General features: G+C 44.3%; 1 protein-coding gene across 1 annotated transcript; it reads left to right on the top strand.

Annotated features, from left to right (window-relative positions):
- Positions 1 to 4,115: 4,115 nt before the first annotated feature.
- Positions 4,116 to 12,025, top strand: SMG8 (SMG8 nonsense mediated mRNA decay factor). Its single transcript, XM_075264834.1, has 4 exons — positions 4,116 to 5,664; positions 6,828 to 6,973; positions 8,658 to 9,539; positions 10,983 to 12,025. Exons 1-4 carry the CDS (start codon positions 4,137 to 4,139, stop codon positions 11,178 to 11,180), a joined length of 2,754 nt encoding a protein of 917 aa, XP_075120935.1. The 5' UTR covers positions 4,116 to 4,136; the 3' UTR covers positions 11,181 to 12,025.
- The last annotated feature ends 363 nt before the right edge of the window (positions 12,026 to 12,388 follow it).

Raw genomic sequence — 12,388 nt, 5'->3', positions numbered from 1 at the left:
TAACCCGACCACAATAAGGACATCATGGCTGGTTATCAGACAGGGACACTGTATGTATGAGAAAATAACCGGACCACAATAAGGACATCATGGCTGGTTATCAGGAGAGGACACTACATGTATGAGAAAATAACCGAACCACAATAAGGACATCCTGTCATGCCTGGTTATCAGGAGGACACTACATGTATGAGAAGATAACCTGACTACAGTAAGGACATCATGGCTGGTTATCAGGAGGACACTACATGTATGAGAAGATAACCTGACCACAATAAGGACATCATAGCTGGTTATCAGACAAGGACACTACATGTATGAGAAGATATCCCAGTCACAATAAGGGCATCATGGCTGGTTATCAGGAGGACACTACATGTATGAGAAGCTAACCTTACCACAATAAGGACATCATGGCTGGTTATCAGGAGCACACTACATGTACTGTGTGAGAAGATGACCAGACCACAATAACAAAATCATGGCTGATCTTCTGATTTTAGAAAGTTCCTGCATTCATGGTCGTATCCGCTGGCAACCGATCAAGACAACAAGACTGTGACCCCAAGATATTTAGAGAAAATCTTTAAAACTCTGCAAAATGTTTAATTACTTCTATTTGCAAAAATGTTTCACTTTTACTTATCTACAAATTTAAAAATAGTTCTGTACATGGGAGACCCCTTTAAGAAGTGGCAAGCAGGGTGATGGCATCGGAAATATCCTGGGAGATAAAGTGTCCTTTACAGAGCAATCACCCTCCCCCCCCCCCCCCACATTACTCAGGGGCTGCCGCCAACGTAGGTAAGGGCTCGTTCACATCTGCGCCCGATCTTCGTTCTGCAGGTTTCCGTTTCCTGCATAAAACAGAGGCAGGAGACGGAAACCTGCAGGACTGTTTCAAACCTATTCATTTGAATGGGTTTGAAAGCTGTCCGGCCATGAGCGGCGGTGAGCGTTTTATGCTCTCCGCCGCTAAACCATTTTTTTAAAATCCGGACACAGAGTCGGACATGCAGTACTCTGTGTCCGGTTCAAAAAAAAAAACGGTTTCGCGGCGGAGAGCATAAAACGCTCACCGCCGCTCACGGCCGGACCCAGTCTGTGGTTTCTGTCTTCTTGCATGTAGAAGAACCACAGAACGGAGACCCGAACGCAGTTGTGAACCTAGCGTAAGTCGTGTCTGATGCTGCGTATAATAACGTCACCATACTGAGGGAGCTAAGCGGGAGAGAACGGTCAATGATGGAAGTCCAGATGTCGGAGATGAGTGATCCTTACTAGACTCGCTACTGTGGGAAATTGAGTAATTAAGGAGGATGAATAAATCCCAAATTAACAAGGGCTTTGTGTAGGGTCATGATCTGAGCTCCTATAGATTTATCATCTGCCCTGTCATCTCCTTCGTTCATGACTACTTTCCCCGTTATCAGCCATTTTAATTACCATATTGCCGTTGACTTTGAGGTCAGTCCACATTTCTTTCCCACATCTACTAAGGTTAGAAGGAAAACCTTTCCTATCCACCATTTATTTCCATCTTGTTCCTGGTGTGCTGCATTGTAACGGACATTCCCTTACGTCCCCAACAGCAGCACAACATACGGGTATTTTCTGCCCCTGTGTGCTAATAGGACAGGTGGGATTTTTAATTAGCATAATAAAATGCAGCGTAGCTCCCTGTAAGTAGACCTAGAGCCCTCCCCCTTGCGTGTTTTTTTTTTTTCTTTTTTCTGTCCTGTGTGTTAGGACAGGTGGTCTAACGTATAAAACCTTGCCATTACATCGGCAAAGAGGGTTGGCGAGCTGCAGGCCTTTTCATCTGAGTACCCCTATACTTTTTTTTTCGACTATAGGGTGCAGCTTCACTTTCTTTTAACCTTCAGGCCAAAGGTGCGTTCTGTGGAGAATTTATCTCAGTTGGTAGTTCTACCAGCGCCGCACCTCTAATGAGGCGAGGTGAGGCGCCACCTCAGGCAGCGCTCCAGATGGGGGCGGCGGCTCCAGCAGGTAGTGGCCTATTTACCAACCTCCCCGAACCTGTTCACTGCTGCCCCCGCTTCCCCTTGTACTATAAGCCGCGGAGGCCGGCAGTGAACAGGCCCGGGCCAGGCCGCGATTCCACTACTGCTATTATTATACTCGGGGGGTCTTTTCAGACCACCAAGTATAATAATCAGAGCTCCAGGGGAGGTGAGGGAACATAATAAACAGTGTTACTTACCTCTTCGGGCCTATATGGTAATGCCCAGGCATGACACTGGGGGCAGAGATGGAGGGACATGAATCTGGGCGCAGAGATGGAGAGGACGGCATGACACTGGGGGCAGAGATGGAGGGGACATGAATCTGGGGCAGAGATGGAGGGGACATGAATCTGGGAGCAGAGATGAAGGGGACATGAATCTGGGGGCAGAGATGGAGGGGACATGAATCTGGGGCAGAGATGGAGGGGACATGAATCTGGGGGCAGAGATGGGGGGACATGAATCTGGGGGCAGAGATGTGGAGACATGAATCTGGGGGCAGAGATGGGGGCATGAATCTGGGGGCAGAGATGTGGAGACATGAATCTGGGGGCAGAGATGTGGAGACATGAATCTGGGGGGCAGAGATGAAGGGACATGAATCTGGGGGGCAGAGATGGAGAGGACATGAATCTGGGGGCAGAGATGGAGAGGACATGAATCTGGGGGCAGAGATGGAGGGACATGAATCTGGGGGCAGAGATGGAGGGGACATGAATCTGGGGCAGAGATGGAAGGACATCAATCTGGGGGCAGAGATGTGGGGACATGAATCTGGGGGCAGAAATGGAGGGGACATGAATCTGGGGGCAGAGATGGAGGGGACATGAATCTGGGGGCAGAGATGGAGGGGACATGAATCTGGGGGCAGAGATGGGGGGACATGCAACTGGGGGCAGAGATGGAGGGACATGAATCTGGGGGCAGATGAAGGGTGTATATGAAGCTGGGGGAGAGATAGAGGGGGGACATATAATTTACGGGTGACTGTAGGAGGATTATACTGTGTGCGGGCAGATGAAAAATTAATGAGTGGGCGGAGTCAACATAACAGTGGGTGGGGCTAAATTTCCTGAGGCGCACAAAGCGCGCCGCACATTTTGTCCCTCTTTTGGTTCTTCAAAAGTTGTGAGGTATGGGTACAGGGGGCAATGGAAAGATGTTAGAGGGTGGACGGGGGGGGGGGGGATTGTTGGGACATCGGGTGTGCGGCACTGCGGAGAGAGAACTGGGGCAATAATATATAATATATAAGTTTTTAGCTGGAGAATAATAATGATGTAGGCCGCTATGCTACTAGCATAGCAGCCTGTTTGGGGGTGGGACTTTCACTTTAAAGAAGTGTTCACATTGCGTTTTTGGCCTCCCTTACTGGGATACGTTGGTAACCAGTCACAATCAGCTACCCACTTATCCCTGCACGGAGAACTGAAGCCCCCCCTTTTTTTTTATTGGCCAGTTCTTCGTGCAGGGATAAGTTGACAGCTGATTCTGACTGGTTACCAACGTATCCTGGCAAGGGAGGCCAAAAACGCAACGTGAAAAAGCCCTGAGGATTTATTAGGAGAGCTCTTATAGATGGTGTTGGCTCTCTATAGGCGCTTTCACACGGAGCAGATTTTACCTGCAAATAGAATCTGATTAAGCCTTGTAATGCTGCTAAATAAAGGGAAATGTAATACAGAATTGGTATGTCGCAAAATAACGTAGTTTTAAAATGGCGGGTGGGGGGAGCAGACACTTAGGCTGTATGGGGCCCCAAAATTCCTGATGGAATTTTCATGCCCTGCCTGTAGTCGTACTGTCTTGGTACAGCAGGGGTCCTGGCAGTGGGCCCCTAGAAACTATTACACTGGTGGGCCCTAAACATCCCAGTCCGACACTGCAATTGCAACGTGCAGACTGTCCCGGTAGATGCCTGCTGTGTGACTGACATGAGGCCCACTCAGTGTAATACCCGCGGACACCAGAGGGCGCTCTACACTACAGTCTATGCGGCTGAACGGAAACATACTGCTGCGCTCTTGTTACCAGCCGGACGATTGCATTCGTGACACTGTGAGTGCAACTATTGCTTGTGTCCCCCTGTCATTGCAGATAGAAGGGACCATGAAGATGTCAGCGGGCGGCCCTTCGCTACTGCGGGAACTGCTGAGCTCAGAGCCGTCTTGGAAGGAGGATGAGGTGTGCGTGGTAGGGGTCTTCGGGAAGACGGCTCTGCTACAAGGGGGCTGGGACAAATGCTGCCTGGTGAACTCCGTGTGTGACCGGCATGTCTTCCCCCTATTCCAGCAGCTTCCAGAGCAGGCCCGAGATCGGAGTGTGTTCCAGACTTACTACGAGCAGGAGTCTCGGGTGTTGTATGTGGTGCTGACTGGCATCAGTGACACGGGGCAGCTGGCAAGTGCGTGCGAGGAGTTGGGGCGGGGGGTGTCCCATGCAGAGGCACATGAGTGGTGGAAAGATGAAGAGAAGCTGCACTGCATGCATGTGCTTTACCTGTTCTCTGTGTGCCACCTGCTGCTGCTCCTGCACCCCACCTGCTGCTTTGACATTGCCTATGAGAAACTCTTCAGGGCGCTGGACAGTGTGCGCCAGAAACTTCTGCCTTCGCTCAAGCCGGCACTTAAGGAGTGCCCCGTTGGGCTGGAGTGGAAACTTAATGCCCGGCCTTGTCCACCACGGCTGCTGTTTGTCTTTCAGTTGAATGGAGCCCTTCGGGGAGTGGAGCCTAGTCGGGGAGCTGGTCAGGCGGCCACGGAGAAACCCAAGAAGCATTCACCTAAGAGAAGGCTGCAGCATGCGCTGGAGGACCAGATCTACCGTATTTTCCGAAAGAGCCGTGTTCTTACCAACCAGAGCATCAATTGCTTGTTTACTGTGCCCGCCAATCAGGCCTTTGTGTACATTGTGGCTGAACAGGACGACGACCCAGTAGGTATGCTGCTGGATAACCTACGACAAAATTGCACTGTAAGGGACACAGAGCCCAGCATAGGCATGCCTGGACCCCGGCGCTACCAAATGATGAGGCACAGTCGACAGCATCTGTCCTTCACAGCAGAAAGCAACTCTGGGCTTTCTGGGCAGCTAGTGGACTGCACCTTGCGTGAATTTCTCTTCCAGCATGTGGAGCTGGTTCTGACAAAAAAGGGCTTTGATGACAGTGTGGGCAGAAACCCGCAGCCCTCCCACTTTGAGTTACCCACTTATCAGAAGTGGGCTAATGTGGCTCTGAAGCTGTATGAGGTAATCATAGAGAATAAAGATGATGACCCTCCAGCCTTCCCAGGGGGCTATCCCCCAAAACTGTTGGCAAATATGAAAGTATTAGAAGGCTATTTGGATGCAGATACAAAATTTTCAGAAAATAGATGTCAGAAAGCACTCCCAATGGCACACAGTGCATACCAGTCCAACTTGCCCCATAACTATACCACAACAGTCCATAAAAACCAATTGGCACAAGCACTTAGGGTATACAGCCAGCATGCCCGTGGGCCAGCGTTCCAGAAATACGCGATACATCTCAATGAAGATTGCTACAAATTCTGGAGCAGTGGACACCAACTTTGTGAGGAGAGGAGCCTGACAGATCAGCACTGTGTACACAAGTTCCACTTACTTCCAAAAGCAGGTAAGTGTAGAAAAAGGGTGCTATTTATTAAAAAAAAAAATGCAGTTCTGTGTACATATAGCTCTACATGAGCCATTTTACCTGCCATTCCTCCTTGATGCGGGTGCTTTGTATTTTATGAATGCCTGATGAGCTTTCAATGTGCTCTCTTATGACTGCCAGTCAGAGGATAGCTGTAGAACCATAATTCCTACCCAGGCATCACTATCAACCTTGCAGCCAAGACCTCTCACAGCATCTTCATGTTTGGATCATGATACATGATACTAGAGATGTCTATCTATGAAGTAATAAAAAGAACACTAATTGTAGTACAGACAGCAGTGTCTCTGTTACCTTATTAGATAAGAGCCAGACAGAATCATGACTCCAACTCCTTCTGTCAGTGTATAATGCCTGGATCACATCTGTCCGCTTGAGGACAACCCCCCCCCCCAAATGGAAACCTATATGCATAGAAAAGCGGTTACCTGGGAAAACACGTGGACCCTGTAGACTATAATGGGGTCATGTGATTTCCGTATGAAATATGCAGAGAGAAAAGTCCTGCAAGCAGCACTTTTCTCTCCGCATGTGTTGTGCGGAAACCACAAGGACACCATTATAGTCTATGGGGTCCGTGTGTTTTCCCAGGTAACCACTTTTTAATGCGTATAGATTTCCCAAAGCGGACTTCCCGAACGGATATTTGAACGCAGATGTGCATGGGGCCTAATAAGCAGGATGGAAGGGGAAAAGCCCAGTTGCTGTACCGACAGATCAGATTATCACTGGGGGATGTAATACTGTATAAGACAGAGGAGTGCCCTCAAAGACCTGGTTACCCATGCATTGTTTTAACGTAATTGAAGAACATTCACCTTTTGAAATATTGAGGGTAATTGTAACTCACTTCTTTAGTCTATTGTGCTGTATACTTTGAAGTCAAGCAAGATTATATGGTATAGTGTACATGTTGTATTCACTAAATAAACCTCTTTCTACAGGTTTCAGACTTTCCCTAGTTCACATTATACTCTTACAGTCATTGGAAAGTTTGAAGGTTGGCTAGAAACTGCATCAGTAGACTCTGATATAACTAAAATGTAATAGGACTATAGTTTGTTATTGTGCTAAAATAAGAAACCTAAGTACATTTTTCATTTTTAATGCCATGATTTTAGGTGAAAAAATTGAACCAGATAGAAATCCACCTATTCTGTACCATAACAGCCGTGCAAGGTCCACTGGAAACTGTAACTGTGGGAGAAAGCAGGCGCCTCGGGAGGACCCATTTGACATCAAGAGCGCAAATTATGACTTCTACCAGGTAAGATGTAATAAATGCATATTATTAAGGGCAACACGGTGGCTCAGTGGTTAACACTGCAGCCTTGCAGTGCTGGAGTCCTGGGCTCAAATCCTGCCAGGAACAACATCTGCAAGGAGTTTGTATGTTCTCCCCATGTTTGCGTAGATTTCTTCCCATTCTCCAAAGACATACTGATAGGAAAAAAATGTACATTGTGATCCCTATATGGGGCTCACAATCTACATAAAAATAAATAAATGCTTATTATTGTATGCCAGAAATATTAATTCTGAAGAAATTAGCTGTGGATCCTGTAGACTATAATGGGGTCCATCCGGTTTCCACCTGAAATCGGTGGACCTGACCTTTAGTTTTTGCCTAAATTAAGCGGAATGGGGGAAGGAGTCCCAGAATACTAGTGCGAACCAACCCTAATGCTATGTTTTGGGGTACAAATGTAAAAGACTTCTCCTGGAAATTCATTCCATTCATATGAATGGGATTGCTTCTGCAGCATGTGCATGCTGCATATGGATGAATGGAAGAGCTGCAGGAATTTATGCAACATATCTGCTTACTTTTCCGCTCATAGACATAAATACATAGAAAAAGCTGTTACTTCTTGTATGTGTGTAGGGTACTTACAGGCTGCTGACTATAGGCGAAAGAAGTATTTTGGTAATCCCACCACATACTCTACTTGTGCCTGTTTGTAAGACCATAACAAAGAGTAATAAATTTAGTAGATTTCATGAAGTACTATTATAAGCATGGGAAATGTGGTATAATTTGCTTCTGAAATCAGTCAGCTACCGTAATACCATGGAAGCTTAGGGATTTTAATATTGTAAGTATTAAGATTACATACATGGGCAGCTTAAAGGTGTGTTGCTCACAGTGTATGTCCTGTATTTATACGATGTGCTTTCTCAGTGAAATATCAGGTGAGCCGGTCCATGACAATAGACAATATGGGCAGATAATTATTCCCTGCAAAGTATTACTAGGTGTTGTTTGAGGGGATATTGTCACTCCTTAGGGAGAGACCACCATATAGGTGTGTGGAGACTTGTTAAGCCTTTAGCACTCCACTTTGCAAGGAACTATGGGAAGAATATGCAGATCTGCCTTCCATGATGTAATTAGGAAGACAGTTTGCTGCCTCAGTATTGCAAACCAATAGAGGGCGCTCACTGGAATGTGCAAGCATGTCTTATGACAGGATTCCAGTGAAATAACCCAATAATGGCTGCTCCCTTTAGCATCATGCCCGACCTTCCAAGAGGCCTTTGTTTTGCAATGACGCTGGGATTAGGTGTTATTTGAGCATTCTGTGTTGGTGCTAAACATTTGGGAGCAAGGCTATTTTGGGACTCGGACTCGGCACTATAAACTGAATGTCGAAAACTAGTAAAGTGTATGACAAACAAATTTCATAGATTAATTTGAAATAAATAAAAGCATTTTAGATCCTCTGGGAATCTCCGATAAAATTTATAGAAAAAGAAGTTATGTAATGCACTCTGTCTTACCTAAATTATTTGTCTATTCCATGGGTTAAGGTTCTAGATATATATTTAGGCAGTGATAAAAGACATTTATAACTTTAAGTAAAAGTACTATTCACACATAGCATCAATATTCAGTTGATTCGCTTAGCTTTTATTCATAATGTCCCCCCCCTCCTTATGTAATATTCCAGATGCTTGAAGAGAAATGCTGTGTAAAGCTGGAACACATTAATTTTCCAGTATTTGAACCAAGCACACCAGATCCTGCTCCTGCCCAGAATGAGGCACCTTCTCCTTATCAAGAAGGAGAAGTGGAAGGGGAGAAGTTGAAAGATAAGGAACCTCAAACACAGGGTGAAAGTACCAGTCTGAGCCTTGCTCTTAGTCTAGGCCAGTCCACTGATAGCCTTGGAACATACCCAGCTGACCCCCAAGCCGGAGGAGATAATGTTGATGCTCCAGGACATGGTACAGAGGAAAAAGGTGAAAAAAGGCCCAGTTTAGTGGATCGTCAAGCATCGACTGTCGAATACCTTCCTGGTATGATGCATTCAAACTGTCTAAAGGGCCTTCTTCCTAAATTTTCAAGCTGGTCACTGGTAAAACTTGGCCCTGCTAAATCTTACAATTTTCACACGGGGTTAGATCAACTTGGATTTATCCCTGGGACCAATTATCTGATGCCGTGGGACATTGTCATCCGCACGAAACCAGAAGATGAAGGAGATCTAGATACCAATTCTTGGCCAGCTCCAAATAAGTGTGTTCCTGGCAAAAGAAGTGGAGCAGTAACTGGAAGAGGTCGTAGAAGGGATGATATTGCAAGAGCATTTGTTGGTTTTGAATATGAGGATTCACGAGGGCGCAGGTTTATGTGCTCAGGTCCAGATAAAATAATGAAAGTTCTAGGCAACGGACCTAAGGAATCGGCAGTTAAAGCTCTCAACACTGACATGCCTCTGTACATGCTGTCACCGTCTCAAGGGCGAGGGCTTAAACCTCATTATGCTCAGCTTATGAGGCTGTTCGTTGTGGTTCCTGATGCTCCTTTACAGATTATAATGACCCCTCAGGTAAGGCCTAAAGAAGTTCTTGCTTTTAAATCTATTTGGAATGAGTGGAGATTTGGTTAGAAAGTGAGTTGTGCTGTGTTTGGATTCATTGCATTCCGTTCATTTTTGATAATGATAATCATACAGCAATAATAAGTAAAATTTGCAGAAGTAAAACTTAGATCTTTTTCACATGTCCAGATTTCATGTACGATGGCGTCTACATTTTTCACAGACTGAATATAGATTCATTCATTTAAAATTATTCATTCATCTGTTGTTTTTGTTCTTCTTTAATGAATGCGCCTAATCAGGGGTGAGTCTCACGCCTCGGGAAGAAGGGGCATGCTGCTTCTTTTTCCCACTAGTGGGAAAAAAGCGAGCAGCTACCATTCAAATTAATGGGAGCTTTTTTTGCAGGCGGATTCTGTGTCAAAATCCGCCTGCAAAAAACTCTGTGTCAACAGACCTTAAGAATGGACCGTTCCAGTCTTTTTTTTTTCCTTTAGAGACTTTGCACTGACCAAAATTTTAAATACCACACACTTTTCTAATATATGTGTATCTTGTTCTGTACACAGATAAGTTTATTCATGAGATCTGGAATACCTCTCTTTATGTCTTGGAAGTGCACATTATTCATTTCTCCTGCAACAACTTTTAGACACTGCATAATGATTTCCTGATGATTTATGAGAGATTTTCTTTATTTTACTTAACTTAACTGGTATGGTGGCCCAACACATTGGATGAGTGCGCAGCTGCTGAAGGTGTATGGAGCAGTATAAATAATCAAGAGACCAAAGATTGTCCCCAAGTGGTGTGGCCTCTTCAAATAACTGATCAGTAGGGGTACCTGCAGCGATGTGTTATTAAATGGGTTGTCCCTATACAGACACTCATTCCCTATCCACAGGGAGACCCATTCGTTGGACCCACTGTGATTAGGAGAATGGGAAATGAAAGTTCCCCTGCTTTTTTTCTAATGAATAAAATGCAAGTGCACCTTCATTTCCATCGTTGGACTGCAGACCCATACAAGTTTAATGGGTCACACAAATGCACTGTTGCTTCATTCAATGTAGATGTCATGTAGACTTCTCCTGATCACTGGGTACCAGTGGCCGGACACACAGCAGGATGGCACTTGTCCCCTATCCTATATCTGTAATGAGGCAACCCCTTTAAAGAGGACCTTTCACCACCTACTCCAGTTCTTTGCATCCTGCAGTAAGTGCCAATCCACTGACTTCAGCACTGTTGGAATCTTTTCACTAGCTCACCAAATGAAAGGTATAGTTTAATGGATCTCTTTAATAATCCTCTTTTTATTCTAAGGCTAGACCATCAATATTAGTGATACCAGAAAAATGCATTTTTTGTCATGATAAAGATAGAAAACAACTAACTTAAGATGTTTGTGAAACTGAGTGAGAAATAACTTTTGTTTACTATTGTTTCTAGGTGCAGCCAGGACCACCTCCATGTCCTATTTTTTATCCTGAAAAACAGGAAATAATTCTGCCAGCTGATGGACTATGGGTTTTAAGATTTCCTTACTCATATGTGATGGAACGAGGACCATGTTACCCTCCAAAAGAAAATCAACAGTTGATCAGCTACAAAGTTATGAGAGGAATACTAAAGACGGTCACGCTATAGTACAAACATCCAATATGATACACATGCTGTACATGTTGTAGGTTACCCATGTAGAATTTTTTTCTATTGGTATAGATGTAATAACTAGAGATGAGCGAATATATATACTCGTTTGAATACCTCCGCCGCATAGCTCCCAGTGCATAAACACTTCCAGGGCATCGAAATTTTACTGCCCCTCCCACCTATGCATCAGAGGTATTCGATCGAGTATATTCGCTCATCTCTAATAATAAAAGATTTAATTGTTAATGATATTGTTGGCTGATTGATTTTTTTTTTTTTTTTTAATAATTCAGAACCAGCAATATATAACAAGAGCAAATGGCCATCATTGTCTGTTTCTGAAATGTCTGGGCATATTTCATTTTGCTATTTATCATTATGTATTATATGTACAGTTACATAATTTAATGGTTTAACCAAATATTTGTGTTTGACTCTAGAGAAAATAGGAGGATTTCATTTATTGCAATATTTTAACTATAGTCTCCTGACATGGCGCTTCCCTGAGGAAATTAGGGAATCTACAGTATAATATAGGTTCTTGTACACAATCCAAACTTACCCAGATATTCCATCAGTCCGACTTGCTTCAGACCTGTTTATGCTTATCCACATTCTGGCCACAAATGATATTGAAACCAAAGAAAGGGCTATTTACAACAAGAGCCTTCACGCAAAAATTACCATCATGATACAAAAAGAAACACATTTGCCTGTCAGCGATACAGAAGTGTAATTTGTTTAGTTGAAGGTGATGTGTTCTCTTGTTTTTGCTTTTTTTTTTTGTGTGTGCGCAAGGATTACGCTAAGGTTGTGAGCACCATATGTAAAACCTGCTAATCATGATGCATAAATATGTAATGTTTTGTGCATGTGTGTGTAATTTTACACTGAGAAGTAAAGCTATTTCTTGCGATAACATGTATATGGTCTTTTCTGCCTATAACTGTGTCATTGATAATACTTTTCCACAGCATTAATGTGAATAGCTGAATCATGAGTTATGTATTATCTGAAACTTCTGGTGTAATGATGTTAATGTATTTTGTAGTACTCGAATGGGATGTAAATTTGAGTAGTTAATGAAGTAAACTTATAAGTTTGGATTCTGCTTGTTGTCATTGATGACCAAATAAGGGTTGGTTCACATCTGCGTTGGCATTCCATTTGGGAGAGTCCCCCTGAACGGAATACCAAACGCA

This window comes from Leptodactylus fuscus, chromosome 2 (assembly GCF_031893055.1).
Source record: "Leptodactylus fuscus isolate aLepFus1 chromosome 2, aLepFus1.hap2, whole genome shotgun sequence".
Lineage (NCBI taxonomy): Eukaryota > Metazoa > Chordata > Amphibia > Anura > Leptodactylidae > Leptodactylus > Leptodactylus fuscus.
Note: the sequence above shows the minus strand (reverse complement) of the source record. Positions and strands in the feature narration are given on the sequence as shown.